General features: G+C 42.0%; 3 protein-coding genes across 6 annotated transcripts; 2 read left to right on the forward strand and 1 right to left on the reverse strand.

Annotated features, from left to right (window-relative positions):
* Nucleotides 1–1,588: 1,588 nt before the first annotated feature.
* Nucleotides 1,589–4,544, forward strand: znf668 (zinc finger protein 668). Of its 2 annotated transcripts, none has more exons than XM_071537093.1 (2): nt 1,589–1,684; nt 2,288–4,544. In XM_071537093.1, exon 2 carries the CDS (start codon nt 2,301–2,303, stop codon nt 4,263–4,265), a length of 1,965 nt encoding a protein of 654 aa, XP_071393194.1. In that variant the 5' UTR covers nt 1,589–1,684; nt 2,288–2,300; the 3' UTR covers nt 4,266–4,544. The 2 variants fall into 2 exon arrangements, with proteins under 2 accessions (XP_071393194.1, XP_071393195.1); XM_071537094.1 differs by having other exon boundaries at nt 1,627–1,684; nt 2,259–4,544.
* Nucleotides 4,545–4,810: 266 nt separating this feature from the next.
* Nucleotides 4,811–6,452, forward strand: gjz1 (gap junction protein zeta 1). Its single transcript, XM_071537087.1, has one exon. It carries the CDS (start codon nt 5,734–5,736, stop codon nt 6,436–6,438), a length of 705 nt encoding a protein of 234 aa, XP_071393188.1. The 5' UTR covers nt 4,811–5,733; the 3' UTR covers nt 6,439–6,452.
* Nucleotides 6,453–7,087: 635 nt separating this feature from the next.
* On the reverse strand, nt 7,088–18,290 carry LOC139658901 (circularly permutated Ras protein 1-like). 3 transcript variants are annotated; one of them, XM_071537085.1, is made up of 21 exons: nt 18,238–18,290; nt 17,756–17,862; nt 17,071–17,325; nt 16,080–16,310; nt 15,445–15,579; nt 15,207–15,278; nt 14,990–15,063; nt 13,327–13,512; nt 12,929–12,970; nt 12,480–12,569; nt 11,897–12,048; nt 11,717–11,798; nt 11,462–11,592; nt 11,285–11,369; nt 11,074–11,180; nt 10,796–10,908; nt 10,207–10,324; nt 8,492–8,632; nt 7,668–7,761; nt 7,532–7,558; nt 7,088–7,223 (listed from the first exon to the last, which is right to left on the reverse strand). In XM_071537085.1, the coding sequence occupies exons 1-21, from the start codon at nt 18,279–18,281 to the stop codon at nt 7,134–7,136; spliced, it is 2,376 nt and encodes a 791-aa protein (XP_071393186.1). In that variant the 5' UTR covers nt 18,282–18,290; the 3' UTR covers nt 7,088–7,133. The 3 variants fall into 3 exon arrangements, with proteins under 3 accessions (XP_071393186.1, XP_071393187.1, XP_071393185.1); XM_071537086.1 differs by having other exon boundaries at nt 11,285–11,343; nt 11,462–11,576; nt 15,207–15,287; XM_071537084.1 differs by having other exon boundaries at nt 15,207–15,287.
* Between the last annotated feature and the right edge of the window lie 604 nt (nt 18,291–18,894).

Below are 18,894 nucleotides of genomic sequence, written 5' to 3' on the forward strand. Positions count from 1 at the left end.
GAACCTGACAGAGATAGTATAAATAAGTGGAGGGGAAATGCATTAGATGTCTAGCTCGTCCATATGAAAAGAAGCCAATTCTTTGCAATAAGGTCCAAGGAGTGTCCAGGAAAGTGACACAACATAAGATGTTAAGCACCAGTTCCACGGCATTAGGAGAGTGACTTGGGTTTGGGAGAGGCAGGCAAATCATGAAAGCTGTGGGGGGTAAAGAAAATGTCAATTAGAGATAAGCCAAGGAAAACACATTAGTATGTTAGTTACAAACTAATTTTTCATAAGACTGTGACACTATGTTTATCATTCAATTTTATGTAATGAGTTAAGTTGCTTCTACAATATCTATAACTCAAAGAATAACATGCTATCATTGAATTTCCCCACAATTATCATTAAAGTTTTATTTTATTCATACAATCATACTACAACATAATGTTGAACAAATCATACCATTCTCCCACGCCAGTTTTATAGTTAGTTTTATTAACTATCTACAATTCTTTAGCCATGAAGTACATCTTACAAAATCCATAAAGCCCTGCACAGCGATCCAAGTGCAATGTGCAAAACATAAACAACATTATGGATAAACTTAGGCAAGAAACTGTAGCTAGCCCGGCTTGTTGTCATGCTATATCTTCGCACTAGCGAGCTAACTCTACTAGCAATGTCAATAAACCGGGAGACCAACGCCTCACGCTTAAAATATATCGCCATTGTAAAAGTCCATATTCTCCGACATTTTAAAATGAACCACATAAATGTACTTGTGTTGACAGAGCCATGTTAACGAGCGGACAGGCTGACTACAGTGATGTTTGTTTTACAAAACAGTGAGCTAACGTTAGCATGCTAACCGCTACCTAGTAGCATCATCATGCTTAGCTAAACAAACATTGCACCAAAAAGCCAAGAAGTCGTTTTACGCAAAACCACCGTATCAACGCATGCGTCAAATGAAATACCTTTTGCAGTTTTCATTCAATAAACACTTCCGATGGTGTATTTCAATTCAATACTTGGCTAACGTTATTTCTTGCTGTAAAGGGCAACCCCCCTTTTTTTCCAATTGTCTTTTTTCTTCCATCCCCATTTCCACATTGCTCTTGTTGCTAGGAAACAGGAAATGTGTAGCACTGAAATACGTCCCCCTCTAAAGAAGCTCGGTAAACTTGGTAACGTTACTTTTGAGTTAATAAACACTGCAGCGAGCCGAACTTGAAAGTCACTAGACAGCTATAATAACACGCAAATAAAATAAAATAACAATTCAGCCATTATTCTCAAGACCGTTCTATTCTCCATTTTCGCACATTGACAGCCTCTTTGAAATAACATAACGCAGCTTTTGACGTCAGCTATGCAACATTATTCAGTTGTAATGTACACTGTAACCGCCGACTAGGCTTTGCAGACGTTTTTTCCATAATGTTATATAAACAACTAACTTTATCAAGACAGACAACTTTTACTAGATAGTCGCTGAACTATCCAGCTAACTTGCTATTTTACCATTCGCGCAAGTGTTGCACACTTGGCTAACGTTACTCGACAGCTTTCGTCATCATGGTCCTAAAGCCGTCCCTGAAAACTGCAGTCAACACCAATCGCAGTGTCTCACAGTAAATGCAGTCGCATTGGCGTTTAATCCAGGCACTCTCGGCCAATTAATGCCCTGAATCAGGTAAGAAATAACTTTTATATGGAAATACATACACGATGCAAAAGACAGAGCTAAATCCATTCCGTAAATTCATGGTCATAATGATGATGACACTAGTGAGCGAGTAGGTGCAGCCGGTCCTAAAGCCAGCCATTTTGAGTAGGTAAAATAACTAGCAAGCAAGCTAGCGAAAGGGAAAACGTACATATTTACGTCCAGTTGATTAAACCATCGCATCGACTCGTGATCGTTAGTTCTCGTACCAAAAATGGTCTCCAGTCGTTTACATGTCTGTCTGTCATGCATTGCACATTGTGGTCTCCACACCATTGCGCTGCCAACTTCCTCTGGCATCAAGCGGTTAGCTTATTGTCCCTGAGGTCCTAATGCCAGCCATTTTGTGATTTAATACCACACACCCACAATATTCTATTATATTATACTATAGATTTGGTGCAGGTCCAGCAGCACCCACTCTCATTGACGTACTGCTCTGCAAATGCAAGACTGGCCTATGGCTTTGGTCTGCTGTCTGTTGATAAATCTAACTTCCAGTCTCATATCCTAATGCTAATATTCATCTTTTTATTTACAGAATCCTTACAAATGCCTTTTTGTTTCCAGATATAACATAAAGATGGCCTCTCCTCAGCCTGGCAGCCCCCCCCTTGCAGAGCAGTACACCCCTCCTCCTGCACAGAATGGAGAGAGCCAACAAGAGGAAGAGCCGGTGAAGGATCAGCCTACGAGAAAGCGCGGCAGAGGCAGGCCTCCAAAAGCCAAGCCTTCCTTCAAATGCTCTGCATGTCAGGAGGCTTTCAGGAGTCCCTCAGCTCTACGGAGTCACAAGCTTTCGGCACACGCAAAGGAACGTCAGCAGCAACACTCGTGTTCCCAGTGTAGTAAAATATTCTCTAGCAAGGCCCAGCTCTCAAAGCACGAGCGCTCCCACTCAGCGCAGCGCCCCTTTCAGTGTCCCAACTGTCACAAGGCTTACAAGACTCCCACAGAGCTACGTAACCACAGCCGCTCTCACACTGGGGAGAAGCCGTTTATATGCACAGAGTGTGGCAAGGCCTTCATGCAAGCCATATGCCTGCGGATCCATATGACGCAGCACAGCGGAGAGCGCCCGTACTCTTGCCCCCAGTGCTCTAAGAGCTACCCCACCCTGTCTAAACTGAAGGTGCACATGCGCTCTCACACGGGAGAGAAGCCGTACTTCTGTGCCGAGTGCGGTAAGAGCTTCGCCGACCCCTCTGTGTTCAGAAAGCACAGGAGGAACCACCAGGGCCATCGGCCGTACGCCTGCGATGAGTGTGGGAAAACCTACACAGAGCTGAAGGACCTGAAAAACCACGAGCGCTCCCACACTGGAGAAAAGCCTTACCTGTGCTCGGACTGTGGCAAGGCCTTCTCCCGCTCCTCCTCCCTGGCCTGCCATCAGCGCATTCATTCCCAGAGCAAACCGTATCAGTGCGAGCAGTGCGGCAAGGGCTTCACCCAGCTCTCCTCCTACCAGTCTCACCTCCGCACGCACTCTGGAGAGAAGCCGTTCCTCTGCCCACAGTGTGGCAAGATGTTTTCTGACCCCTCCAGTTTCCGCCGCCACCAGCGAGCCCACATGGGTTTCAAGCCCTACCCCTGCGATAAGTGCTCCAAGAGGTTCCGGCAGCCGGCAGATCTGGCCGTGCATGAGCGTGTTCACTCTGGCGAGCGGCCTTACAAGTGCCAGAGCTGCGACAAGGCCTTTGTAGCATCCTGGGATCTGCGCCGCCACATGCTTGTACACACAGGACTCAGGCCCTTCTCGTGCACCGAGTGCGATAAGTCGTTCGCAGAGCGCTCCAGTCTCAACAAGCACCGTCGCGTGCACTCCGGAGAGCGCCCGTTCAAATGTGAAGAGTGTTTCAAGTCGTTTGTTGTGTCCTCAAGCCTGCGCAAACATGAGAGAACTCACCTAGCTGAGCGATCTGAGCAGCAGCAACAGCGGGAGACGGCGCCCGGGTCTGCCTCAGTCTTTCCTGCTCACACCACCCTGCCCCAGTTCTCCTGTACGCATTGCGATGCCACGTTTGGAACCTGGGACGAAGTGCAGGCCCACGAGAGCCTTCACACCATCTCCGCTCCTGCGACCGTCACCAAAATCGTCCCCCTGGGCTCACATGTGTGTGAGACCTGCCAGGCGGAGTTTGCACAGCTGGCAGATTTGCAGGAGCACGAGAAGCAGCATCCCAAGCCGAGGCCCCACGTCTGCAGCAGCTGTGGCAAAGGTTTTCTCAACAAAGCTGGACTGCGTAAACACCAGAAGATCCACTCCACCAACAAACCGCACAGCTGCCCCCAGTGTGGCAAAGCCTTCCTGTTTGCTGCCTACCTTCGCAAGCACTTACGGACACACCCAGAGCAAACTCCAGCTACCCAATTGACTGACCTAAACATTATTCAGCACACAGACCCGCTCCCCTCTCCTCCGCCCCCCAGTGAGGTTTCCCCCACCACCGTTGAGCCCAGTGCAATATCTTTGGCAGTTCCAGTGACTGTACCTGTGACGGCCTTCCAGACCCTGCCAGAGTACTTGGTCAAGGAGGAGGGACTGTGAGATATTTTACTGTTTTGGAAATATTATTTCACAAATATTCAGCCTTCGGCCTGCAATCTTTTTAGATGACAGGCTTAATTTTGACAGTCGGTTATTTTTCAAAATACCTTCCTTAAAATTTCAATATGGAGTCTACTCATTGTGAATTTGTCAAAGCTTTCTCCTTGTTTTGTATTGCCATGTGATTTCAAAGATGTTATGTATATGTTATTCATGTTTTAAAATACGTACTATAAGTAGCCTACTATCAAATTGTCTTATCTGTTGTAATCACTTCATAAAAACATGGTGTTGCAAACGTATATTCTGATCACTGTAACAACTAATCTCACTTAAAATGTTGTGATTTCAGTTAAACATTTTTTATAATACATTTTTAATTACAGCCTGTCTTGAATGCTCTCCAGTCTTTGAATTTACATTTTGATGAAACAAGTAAACAATTTGTAACTGTTTTCTTGTGTAATGAATCATTGTGGAAAATAATGAGTCAAGGGTAAAAACACATTATCATACTAATAATTATGTTTTATTACAATGTTATCAGTAGTAACCTGCGTTCCCAGACATATCAATACAGTCTTTACACAGCGCATGGTGAACAATTTCCCTGAGTAGAGGTCAAGAAATGAAATTTTTTGGTGTTCCTATATAGAATTCAAAGACAGCCTCTGTTTCGGTGTCTTTGCAGAATTTCCTATGTATAAACATCTTAAACACTGAAGAGAGAGATGCATAATGTTGCTTACGAAAGGAGAAGTAGTCTTAGGTCAAGTCAACACATTATATGGTGAGAAACTGTAACACAAACATTGATGACGGCGACATTTCTGGAACCCATAAAAGGCTGAATGCAAAGGACAGTGAGACAGTCCATTAGTGCATAGGCTGCAACTGTTCAAGGTAAGCTCTCTTATCTGCTACACTTAATGTCTATAAACAACATTTTGCCTTCAAGAACATAAAGGACCACTTTAGTCCAAACACCAAAATAGAGCTGTATATGTTTACTGCGACATCTATGAATGCTTCAATTAATAGTTTTTACTTTAATTAAATTGCGTGTTTCCTTAAAATCAAGGACCGGTATTAATGTGAAACAGATGGCCTCAGGTGGAAGCAGGTGGAATTTTGTTGGTTTGACAGAGGAGAAAATATGTGGAGTGGTAAAGCTCAGCAGAGGCCTTTCCTCTGTGTGTTTGCATTGCATCCTGGGCACAACACATTTAAAAGTGAACATTTTCTTTATTGTACTTAGCAAAGTTATTATGATTTAGATTATTTGCAAAATAGTGACACTGCAAAATCTTCTGTGTAGAAGGCCCTTAAATGGATGTATATTGGTAGTTATTTTAATGTTGAATGTGAAATTATCTGTCATGATAAATAAGCACAATTTTACAGTTTACTTTTTAACTTTTTGCCAACCTCCCCACTGTTAGATTCACACCAAAAGCCCGGAGAGACGATGGCAGCCCTGGTAACCGGCCTCATCCCCATCCTGCGCACGGCGGTGGACAGCACCACCACGTACAAGTGCCGCTCCCTGTGGTTCGGCTTCCTGTGCGTCCGCCTGGTCGTCCTGTTCCTGGCTGAGCTGCCCTGGTTCAGGCTGGACGCCGACTTCAGCTGCAACTCCACCAAGGAGGACATCTGCACCCGAGCCTGCTTCAACGAACACTTCCACAAGCCGGTGATGGTGGCCTGGAACTTCCTCTATGTCCTGCTTATCCTGTCTGTCCTGCTCATGGAGCTGTTCGCCTCCCACCTGCGCTCCCTGGCCCAGAAGAAGAGTGCCCAGATGAGGGTCGATGTGGAGCTGGAGGCCCGGGGGAAGGAGGAGACTGCGGCTAGATCCGCAGACACCAAGATGGTCATCGATCTCCACAGAGACAGAAGCGCTGTGGGCTTCTACTTGTTCAGCATCGTTCTGCGTATTGTGGTTGAAGCCTGGTTTGTGTATGTTCTGCTGACCTGGAACCTGCCCACGCTGGACAAGGGCCCCTTCAAATGCAAGACGGAAATCTGCCCAGAGTTACACATTTGCCTTGTGAGGGCCGCCCCAGAGAAACGCATGTCTATCTACGCTTTGGCTTCCATCTCCAGTATGGTTATTGTTTGTTCAATCTTGTTCTGTATGTACACCATTGCTCACTATCTTTGCAACTATTAAATACTGGCACTTAAACATAAATGTCCTTCAAGCATTTTCTGTCTCTACCATATTAAATCACTGAAGGCATATCTGATTTAGACTTTATGCATGGCATTTCAACAAAGCTTCAGGGTATCTTTTTATTAATGTATCTTCTAAATAACCTCTGGGTGTAAAGTATGTAATGCGAAGTTGTTCTTGTACTCTTTCCTATTATGTCACATCTGTCAAGTTTAGTTAAAGCTAATTACAACCGAATAATCATGATCAGAAGTAAATTAACTACTGGCTTGAAAGTATATTTGTTTTTTTGTTTTTTGTTTTTTCCGAGACAGGAGGATCTGTGTCTCAGCTGTATGATGGTGTTTCTGACTCAGGTTTTTCTTGTGTGCTTTGGTCAGGGTGAAAGGATGGTGTCAAATACACACCCATGTATACACACCCAGTGGTGTTGTGACACCCATGTCACAGCAGTTGTGACCTGGAACACAGAAAGGAAGAACTTAAGCAAGTCTTACTCTCAGAAATGAATTTCTTTATGATACAGATGGCAATATCTACAATTGATATATTCTACTGTAATACATTATTTGCATTGTGAAGCATTAATCATTTAGTTTTTGCCAGCCAACGGCAGTCACCCCCGTATTTGTATTTGTTATACATGACTTCAGTTGCTTCCACAGAGGTAAAAGGTGAAGAGTGACAGTTGGCTAGGCTTTATGTTTATCCTTCAGTGAGATGGACTTCCTGTTGCTGTGCTTCATGTTGTAGAGCAGCGCTGCACCCGTGTCTGTTAGAGACTGGAGGGAGGAGGGAGGAGGAGAAGAAAGGAGGAATTATCAGGGGAGTAAATGGAAAAGATAAGGGACATAGATGGACAAATGCTTGAGAGCACAAAAATGCAACATCCTACAACACAATGAACACAGTGAAATGTTTATTCATTAAATGCTAATTGCTAAAATTTTATACGGATAATTAATTCATTGTATTCAACCAATGCAGATTTCCAAGAGTAAATGAATGGTTAGCTGCCACCACCAAGCTGCCACCCAAAGCTTTACCACCAAGCTACAATTGAGTGATTTTATGACATGATGTGCATTACCTGTGAGTCTGAAATGACTGATTTTCTCTGCAAAAAATAAATTAAAGAGTGCAGTGATTAAGTTTCAGTGTGGTGATGATGATCATTGTGAGGTATAGGACCACATTAAATGCACAGTATGCTATTAAAAGCTCACCCTGGTGTAGTTATGTATGTTGTTGTATATCGGCTCCATGGTTTTAACCCATTCTTGGTACGTCTGTTTGTCCTCTGCACTGCGATTATGCTCTCTGCAACCAAACACAGACACACCACTTACAGTATCTGCCCAGCCTAAGTATAAGACGGCACATTTCATAAACAATATGTATTCATAGACACTGCTTTCAGCAGTCAGTACATCATGATCTAGTCTTGTGCAACACACACACAATGCTCCTCAACAGTGCTTTCCTGTTCTTTTTGCTGATATTATCAACTTGATCTTAAAGAACAAAAATATCTTCATGCAGCTGAAACAAACACTGGTTTAGAAAAACAAATTAAATATTTCCAGGTAAACAAAACATTTCAGAAAGTCAAAAACCTAACTACGTCAGAGAGGCAGACAGAAGTAACACTTCTGTCCTTATTTTTCTAGGTGCTCATTGGGAACAGGAATCGAGTTTCTCAGGGACTCATCAGGGCCCTGATGAAAACCTTATGGTCGAAACATGTTGGCTCTAAGCCATGACAATCAAGGCTTTTTAAATTTCAAGCTTTTAGTCTCTTCCCTGCTTCTTGAACTTAGATTTCCTTGGACATTGTGCATACAGCTCAAGGGTTTACTTTTTTCTCACTGGAGGTTTTCAATTTTAAAGGTAGTATCTCAGTTTTCTACCTAACTTAAAAATTTTCATTGAGGAAAAAAAAACAAGGATGACATGAACCTTGCAGCCATGACTGATGAAATTGAGCTGGAAAAAACATATTCACCTAGTCTAAGATAGAATGATAAAGGTCTCTACATCTGTCACTCACATCGCTCTCTCGATCAGGTTCCTCTGCGCCTCTCCTTCCCTCCTGGCGTCCAGGAAGCGACCTCTGACAGCCAGAGCGGCGCTGGCCTGCGACGAGTTGAGCTGGACGATGGCCAGGGACAGAGAGGAGAGGGCCGCCGAGCTGAGAAGGAGCGGCATCATACTTTTATCAACATCAACAACCTCATCCCTTTCATCGTGTCACCGCACAGATACACTCAGCGGCCACTTTATGAGGCACTCTTCCCCGTTTTACGCAAACAGCTCGCTCCTCCAGATGATGACTTATGTGACTGTGACTCAGTATGTGAAGCATGCAGCCTGGGTCGAGTGGTTCAGTTACTGTTTGGCTAAACATTAGAATGGGCAAGACGAGTGCTTTAAGGGACTTTGAACGTGGTATGATCATCGGTGCCTGACGCGTCTCTTCCAGCATCTCAGAAACAGATGACCTCATGGGATTTTTAACATAGCTTTGTCTAGACTTTACTGAGAATTATCCTAAACAAAAAAAACATCCAGGCAACAGCAGTTCTGAGGGTGAAAACGTCTTGTTGATGAGAGAAGTCAGAGGAGAATGACTTGTTCAAGCTAACAAACAGGCAACAAGCACACAATTAACTGCCCGGTACAACAGTGATGTGCAGAAAAGCATCTCAGAACGCACAGCTCATTGAACCGTGAAGCGAATGGGCTACAGCAGCAGAAAGCTATGCCAGGTTTCACTCCTGTCAGCTAAGAACAAGATGAGGCTACAGTGGGCATGTGATCACCAAAACTGGATGACTGAAGAGAGGGAAAATGTTGCCTAGTCTGACGCATCTCAGTTCCCATTTTTAGATTTAGTTCCCAGGGTGAAAACTAAATCAGGTGAAGCTGCTTTTAGTAATTATGCTCCCAATTACTGGAATAAACTTCCAGAAGCACTGAGATGTGCTCCCACTGTCAGCTCTTTTAAAAGTCGGCTCAAAACATTCCTTTTCTCTGTGGCCTTCTGCTAAATCATCTGTATGTAGATGTAACAGGTGTTATCTTTATTTATTTCTTTTATTTCTTTTATTTATGTTTTACCTATTTTATGCAAAATTATTCATAAATTGGCGTCACAAACAGGATCCCAACAGGAGTCTAGAGGAACTCTGGTGAGAAGTTTATCCGCTCTGATGGGATCCTCAAAGGATTTCTTGAAGTTTATAATTGTAATTGTTTAGATGATCTGTGTATTGTTCTACAGGAACATTTACAAGTCCTATAGGGGCTGTGAGGCCTGCCTATAGGGGGGGTAAGACCACTGGAAAGACTCTAGACTCCTTCGAAGAATCCTTCAAGATCTCATATAAATTAATATCCTTTTTGAGAGGAAAAATTGAGGGAGTCACTCTCAGAGTTATACTGGCTGACCAGAGGTGTCACTAGTGTGAGAGTGACTGCTCAACATTTTTCTTTCTTTTTGTTTTTAATGTCATTTTATGTATTTTTTTCTGTTTTATGTGAAGCACATTGTATTTGCCTTGTGTATGCAATGTGCTATGTAAATAAAGTTTGCCTTGCCTTGTCTTGCCTAAATTGGTAAATTAAATTGTCCACTGAGTGTATGTTATAGCAGCAGGTGAAATAGCATGTTGTTTGATACTTTTTTAACACACAAAACCTCCCTCTTGGTCCGACTCTATTAACAAAAGTGAGATATTGTGATTTTGGGAACGTCATCTTCACCTGTCATCAGTCACCTCTCGGTCTGCAGTCAACACTCTGAGCAGCGTCTGTCTGTCCCTCTGTCTGTACCTGATCTGCAGCTGGACACACACACGGCTACCAGAGGCCGGTGCTGACACTAAAAAAACACACAGAGAGACAAACACTGAGAAATACGGAGTGAGATAGTTGCAGATAGTTATTTAGCAATAATTTTCTGAGGAATTTTGGAGGAGAGAGAAAGCACATGCTGCGTTTTTTTTTTATCATGCTGTACTAAAATGCATTATTAGATATGGTATCACAGCTTGGTTTGGTTTGGAAATCTGTCTGTATGACTAAAATCCAAGAAATCCAAGCAATGAAGGTTGGAGTCAGACAGAACCAGCTCCTTCAGGCCATCTATGAGGAGTCAGAGGTCAGACTGGCTCAGAAAACCACAGCAAAAATTCATGTCTGCATACTGGACTGTCTACACGTTTTGCATTTATGTTGTCTGTTTGTTGTCTTGTACTGTAACCCGTCTGCTAAAGCCTGTTTTGGTGTTTCTTTTTACTGAGTCTGAGACAAATTTCTTCTCTTATCGTATTCCCACATCCCGGTATCTCACCTTCTGAATCCTGTTCATTGGCTCCAAACTGGAAGGTGATCTCTGTGTCCGGAGCCACGTTCCCCACCTCTCTGGTCGCCCGGTGCCCCGCCTCCCTCTCGCCTCTCACACGCCTGCGGCAAGGGAGAACAACAATGTAGGCGTTGTTAGTAATGTGACTTAACGTGCTTCATGTCCATTCATGTGCCAAGAAACTACACCACTTTGTGAAACACTAAACCAAGATTTAGAAACAGTTTTATTTCTAAACACACACAGAAATGTGCTTCAGATCTTACAGTGTTTTGGGCAGCAGTAAAGTGACGCTACAGTGTGTCGCTATGGTCCTGTTCTCGATGATCTGTTCAAACTCTGTGTGCAGCTGATGAGGGCTTGATATCACCACCTAGGGGACAAGAGATAACACAAGATTTGACAAGTTTGATACATAATAAAAAAGGCTGGCACTATTACTTAAACACATTACACATAAATCACATTCTCTCTTACTTTCCCCCCGGTGCGATCTGCCAGTCTGCCCAGCTCATCCAGTCTGCAGTCTGTTCCCTCTAGGGACAGCACAGACACTGTCACACTAGTGGAAGAAGGGTATTTCACTATAAATTTCATTACAGCACAGCTAGAGCGGCAGCCATTGTGGAGCCATTTGTACAGGTTTGTACCAACCCCTGATTGGCAGCGTATTCCCCCAGATCCTGGTAGAAGATGGTGGATGAGAGGAGGGAGCGAGCGTCGTTGTCCTCCACCTCCAGATTCCCCAAGTCTGTGTTGGCCTTCCCATCTGTACAGATTATCACCTTGGAGATCAACAAGGATGGATTGCATTGCTTAGAACGTAGCCAAATGAAACACAGATATATGATAATATAATATGAAAAGCAAATAAGATATTTCATCAGACGACTGAACAGCCAAGCTCACCTTTGAACCTGGTTGTCTGGAGGCCATCGCGACGGCCAGGAGAGCAGCTGGACCCAGAGCTGTGGCCCCACTTTCACATAATCTTTCAACATGAGGAGTATCATGAAAACAAATATTACAAACTGTTATTTTATGGTACAAAAATGATTGATTATTGACCTACAATTTTTTTGTTCTTACCCCAGGACCTCTCTCTGTAAGCAGTCCTTGGTGCGTGAGAGCGGAGGCGGACTTGGCAAGCTGAAGGCGGCCTCCTTCAGGTACTCGCTGTCAATCAACTCAGCACCCGACAGATAACGTGACGTGAAATCCTCATATCCATGTATTGTCACCTGGCAACACAAATATCAGTGGGTGAACAATAAATAAATAAATAATAATAAAAATATAATGACAATAATACTTTTTATGTGCATAGTGTTTTTTAAGGTGCTCAAAAGACACTTCACAGCAGAAAAAATGTAAAAAAAGAGAAATAATTACAATTTAACAACATTAAATTGAAAGCAGAAAGATAAAATGACTCAAGCAATTTAGAAACAACAAGAACTATGAGACAAAAAAAACGACTGAAAAAATATTTCAAATAGCAAACAGACACAAAATTTAAAAAGGGTAGAACTAAATGACTAAAGAAAATAAAAGGGAGAAAATGATATATTAAAGGCTATAGTGAACAGTTGAGCTTTAAGAGCTCAATCAAGTCTGTGTCTGTTGTCTACAGTGATCAAGCCAGTGGAAATGGTGTGTAACAGTTGTGTACCTGATGGTTGAAGGTGATGAGACCCACTCTTTTGTCTGGATGTTGCTGACTGAGTTTCTGAACACACTGCAGCACAGCGTCCTGGACAAACTGGTTTGAATACATTGATATATATTTTTTTGAAATCTTTAATAGCATCTCGATAGCATCTATGGAATGCTCTTATTGTTGTGGTATATTGTGCATGTACACACACAGCAAATTCCCAGTGTTAACATGTGTTGATTTCTAAGTGACAGTTAATGGAGAGTGAGAATTGATTGGAGAGTTGTTTGTCCACTCATGGAGCTGATATGGATCTAAACTATCTAGAGTATTTAAATCAGCGCTGATGGGTGTGGACTTATATAAACACTGGCACAGTGTTGACTTTCACGACGACTGACGACTTTGCTGTGCAGTACACCTGGAAACTTTAGACTTTAAGACTGAAAGGAAAATGGGCTCACCTGCAGACGGGATCTGTAGACAACCTGCTCTCCCTCTGACACCTTCAGCAGCAGACAGCAAACACAGTAACAACACAGGCTGTATTTTAAGGGTTTCATTTTTCTTATTTTGGAAAGATTTTGCTGTCAGTCATCAGGCAATATTTGAAATGATTTAAATGACTCTGTCCTCACAAAACTAAACTATTTTCTATGCAAAATGTCTTTCATTGACTCCTAACTTCAATACTAACCCCTAATGTGCTTCACTTTCATGCCAGCAGTCAATATGTGAGACTGGGTGTAATTTTCTTTAAATGGTGGATACCTCATTTTGGAGCAAAACTCTTCATTTGTAAATCCCAGCAGTCTCCAGTGGCCCTGAACACAGCAGTCTCAGTCATATGGCTTTCATTTACCTGGGAGGTGATACTCATGGAGCCTGAGATGTCGATACAGAGGAGGAGCAGAGCGTCAGCAGGAGACAGGAGCTTGTCGTCGGGGCGGAGCAGGAACAGGCCGTCCTGGTAACCGTTTGGGGGACAGGGGGGTTTGGTGGGGGGACTCCTCACCTCACACGGCTCACAGAAGTTGCACACATTAACCTGCAGTTCAACATAGGGAGGGAACGTTTTATTTATCAATTTGATTTGTTTTATTGACCTTTATTTATCCAAGTTAACCTATTCCCACCCCCCATCAAGAACCATGAAGAAATGAGAGGAAAGGAAAAAGCAACTGCTTTAAACTCATGAGGAGTGATTTCTAGTTTATATCTCTCCTAGCAACATTTTATGTCAGCTGAAATCACCAAGTGGGACTGCAATAGAGAAGAGTGTCCCATCTCCCCTTAAATGAGACTCTGTATTTGATCAGATTAAATTCTGGTGTTGGGTGTGGTCATTTCTCTGGAAGTGACAAATCAAAATTTGAGAGTGGAATATAAAGTTGTCTCCTAAACAACATTAAGCAGCGCTCCGTCCAGAGGAAGCTGGACTCACCAACGTTAGATCTTTTCCTCTCTCATCTCTTTGGTTTCCTTTAGTCAAGCGATCACAGACTGTCCAGGTTGGTAAACATGGGCGTGCTGTGTGCAGTTTACTGACATCATGTTACATGATTTCCAGGGACTGAAGTTGAGTTGTTGCCTATAGTGTAGCTTTTACAGCAGCACCTCAGACTTTACTGTCCACCACATTTGTGCTCAATATAAATACATAGATAACCAGTGATTGAGCCTACGCAGTGACACAGATGGGCAACTTGCCCTGGAATATTTTGTACATTGATGAGTGAAGGCCTTACAGTTAACAGCATCCAACCCTGAGCTGACGCATTCATATACAACAACACTCACAAATACAGCTAAGAACACAGCAGTCTTTCTCTGGAAAAATAAAATCAATTTCTAAAATAAGTAGTTGTTATAAATAATAACAACTACTTCAATGTCAGCTTTCTTTTTTCAGGCAAACAATATGTTGCTTAGAAGAAAGATAGTTAATTTTATTAAAAAAAAATATTGATAAGATGCTACCTCAGTTTCCTATGTGTGGTTACAGTGTCTGAAGGAATTTATAGTTTCCACCTATAGCATTAGTAAAAATAATTAACTTTATTTTATCTGCATTGAAGACAAACTACACTTGATATAACTGAGACTGTACAATGTCAAAAGCAGATTGTGTTGTGGGTGTTGATTCATACCAGTAAACATCTGCATCATTTGCATGAAAATGAAGACTGGCATTCGGTGCATTTTGACCCAGGCTATTGACATAAATACTGAATAAAAATAGACCAGGACTGAATCCTGGGGCATGTCGTGTAATGAGACATTAAACCAACATTAAGTGAGACACAAACCAGCCTAGAGCCTATACCCATCATCCATTGTTTCATTACATTATGATCAATAATGCTTGACTGCCTCTAGGATTTTTTCTATACTCTCGATTTCCCAGTAGTGACTGTAAGGAGATTTACAGTACTGACTTGCATTTGAGATCAATGACTCTTAATCATGTTACTACTTATAGGTTATCTATTTCAGAATAAAGGTCACATGAAAGCTCTAATTACCACATTGTCATAGCAGGAGTCCAGCACAGAGCCACACTGGGAGCAGGAGGTGGGTTCTCCATGTATGGGGAGCGCTGGGAACACACACACACACACGCAGACACACACACACTGGTTAACACAGGCTAACATAGTAGATTAGGATATATACCCACTGACAGTCAACCCACAGGACAGATAATAGAGGTTCAAGTGATGGCGGCAAATGTCTACTAACCTCTTTCCTCTGAGAGCAGTTTTCCCAAACTGACAAGGATCACGTTTGGATTCCCAGGAAGCGGCCCTTTATCTGCTGAGCCTGTGTTGAAGATGTAAAAATTCAACCACAACACCATTCAAAATAGGCTTCTTGTGTTAGACATAAAGAAATAATCTTCCTTTTGTCCTTCTGACAGCAGGACAGAGGCTGTTATTCGAGGCCCAGAGTGTGATCACATATTAATCTACATCTTTACCAGTAAGTGCTGAGTCAAGAGGCGAAGCTGAGGGCGAGGTCTGCGAGGATGAGGAAGATTTGCGGGAGGAAGGCAGCAAGACCAGGTACTCTGGGACCGACTTCATGAACGAGGGTCTCGGAGGGAGCGGTGGAGCTGAAGGTTGAGATGAGAGCAGAAGAAATTGGGATAATAATAATAATAATAATAATAATAATAATAATAATAATAATAATAATGATAATATTAAGAATTTCATACACAAAATGCAGTGCATCACAATTTAGCAATAAATCAAAAACAAATAAAAAGACAGATAAAAAGATAAAAAGTTTAATAACAAAACAAGGGGTGCAACTAGTGATAAAAGAGCAATAAAAAACAATTTAATTAAGAAGGAAGGGAAGACGGCACAAATAATAAAGTTAAAATAATAAAGATATCAAAGGTCTAAAATAATTTAGAATGGTAAACAGACTGCTACTAGTTATAAGCTACATTAAAAATATATGTTTTCAGTTGTTGTTTATAAATGATCTGGATGATCTGTCTGCTGCTGTGAGCAATCTGCACAAGGCTGTTTAAAATCTGGCATGCATGTGTGTTGAATGAAATTAAAAATGACTGCAGTGAGGAAAAAATGTCGTCATATTCACCTGCCTTCTGTGTTGACACACTGTTGCTAGTATCAACTGGCAGCTTCACCTCGCCCCCACTGCCTTCTGGGATACTGTATGAGTAGTTTGGGTCCCAGGGATCGGTGTTCATGTCAGGCTCCTCTTTGGGAAGGTCATAGTTGAAAGTCTGGCTGTTGGTGTCGGAGGAAGGGAGCGGCTGGCTGTAAGGTGGCGACTTTGCTGCGGGTCTCATGTGTGGTGGAAGAAGAGCTGGGTAAAGTGGATCAGAGCGTTAAAGGACTAGTTCACTCAGCTGTCTCCCAAGCCATTGAAGTTAACAGGTCCATCTTATTACAGCTCCAAAAAAAGCATAAAATAGCCATTAGACTTCTCCATACAGCTTGTGCAGCATAATCCAAGTGTTTTGTAGCCAAATGATCGCACCATGGGTCCAAAAGTCCAATATTTACTATATATATATATATATACTATATATGTATATCTCCTATACCTTCCTCACAAATAGGGTGTGTTTTATAGCAAAGCATTGTCAGTGAGGAAAATATAGGAGATAATAAGGTAAATACTGAACTTTTGAACCCACAGTGTAATTGTATGGCTACAAAACACTTGGATTGCGCTGCACAAGCTGTTTGGAGAAATCTGATGGACATGTTAGGCTTTTTTTTGTAGCTGTAAAAAGATGGCCCCATTCACTTCAATAGTTTGTGAAACGGTTGAGATGAAACCATGTGGGCTAGCTCTCTGTGTGTTTGGTGGTCGTACAAACTTCAGTGGAGTCTTGACTGATATAGGGGTGAGTAGATATGACTGAATTTTCATTTTGGGGTGAACTAGTCCTTTAAACCATCAATTGCATCTATTGAAGACAATCCCTGTAGTTATCACCACTATTCTCTGAAAATCATTTACAAAGAATTGTGGGTTAGTGACTCAGCAAGCTATACTGGTTCCACCATTCGTTTTATATTGCCAGTCACATCTTAAGCAACCAACTGTAAAACAATACCTGTCCTGCGAGGTGGAGTTATCTGTTGAGGCGGTGTGTCGACAGAGGAAGCCGCTCCTGCTTTCAGGTGAAATTCAGCATTTTCATAGAAGGAAGACGGCTTTACATCTTTCTTCACATCCTCTTTCTTTTCCAAGTGTTCAATGAACTTCTGAGCAGTCTGGGCGGATTTTGTTGTTTTGGCTTCGGCAGAGTTTGTTGGAGGAGGAGGGGGAGGGTTGCGAGGACGCATCCGGTTGATGGGAGGGAGGAGGGCTAAAAGTCACGGAAATAAATAAATAAGAACAGTTGTCTAGCAAGGGAAATGTAAGCGTAGACAAACAACTGGTCCAGTGATGACCTGTGTGCTGTGATGAAAGTGTGACTCAGGTGGCAGATGGCTTGTGCTGAGCTTAGTTTTTATAGTCAGGAGGATTTAAGAGAAATATCTTCTCTAACATGGACTTCCATCAATGTTTTGTTTACACTGCTGAATGCACAACGCAACTCAGTAGTCAGAATCAGCAAGAAAGGTCTTATTAATGGAAAAATCCATCTTCAGATACCCTAACACTTATTATATCATCGATCTGTGATGTTCAATGAGTTATTTTGTGATGAAGTGTTGTAATGTACTTGCATTTAGTGTTTTAGCATGGATTTTTCCTTTAATGTCATGTGTGGGAATGTTTAAAAGAACTCACACCTGAGCGTTTAATGACATTTGGATTTGATCTTTGGACGTCCTTCTGATTGGCTGCTGGTGGGACATAAACAAACCCACAGGCAAATTCCATTGGTGATTCCGCCTGCCTGTGAGAGAAAGGACATTAGGAATATACTGAAGCACCCAACAAGAGATTAAAGTGGAAATCTACCTCTTTAACACATAACTAACCTGTGTTTTTTGTTTTACCGGTTTTAAAACAATCCAGAAGCAAACAGATTATGATACAGTTTCATCAGGCAAGTATGCAGACTTATGTAACAAGTAATCTTACACTCATAAGAAGTCTTGAAGAAGTCGCCTTATAAAAGTAATAGTAATTCAGACACTACAATCATTCTATAAGTGACACTTAAAGGAATATAGTAGAGATTCAAAAATGCATCAAATTATATCGGCAATATTATAAAATGAACAGATTCTCTATCAAACAAATGACAGTATAGGCAAGATGTACTTACACACACGCAGAGCCCTTTGAACACTGACTGTACACTACAACCATAAAAATGAAACCCTCCCAGTCCCAGATATGTTTCAAGCTATGTGTGACGTCTTGCCATTCATCATTTGTGCCTCTTATCTCTTGTCAAACAGGTTTTTACTTAAGAGCCCTCTGTGGTGCCTGCATAGTGTGCACACAAAGCTGTTCAGTTGGTTTAGTGATTTAATTGCACATTGCCTAACTCTAGGTAAACATTTCACAAATGTTAAGAGAACGGGTGTAGAAATAAAAACAGAATTCTGAGACCCTGTTGTCAAACTGTGCAGTAAAAGGTTAAAGGTCAATTTAACTCCTAAATCAGATGAAGAAAAACAAGTATCTTTCAATTCATTCAGAGTCTATCCTGTAAAAACACAGATTTAAAACTGCCACTGAAGATAAATGTGCTTTTTGTGTATGTTTCCCTGAGGCTGAAGATTACTGATTTGTTTTGGAAATGCTAATGAGTAAAAGACTTCTGGTGCGCATTAGAGAACTTTTTACAGAATTAAACCAAGGGCATCTGGGCATTTATTTGGTAAAAAGAAAAAGATTATTTCAAACCAAACAATGAGAACAATAATGCTTTGTTTGTTGTTAATTTACTTGTTTTACTTGGAAGATATTTTATCCA

The sequence above is a fragment of the Centroberyx affinis genome, unplaced genomic scaffold (genome assembly GCF_046629955.1).
Source record: "Centroberyx affinis isolate AG114_WGS23_722 - 3 ecotype Tasmania unplaced genomic scaffold, CSIRO-AGI_Caff_v1 ptg002979l_1, whole genome shotgun sequence".
Lineage (NCBI taxonomy): Eukaryota > Metazoa > Chordata > Actinopteri > Beryciformes > Berycidae > Centroberyx > Centroberyx affinis.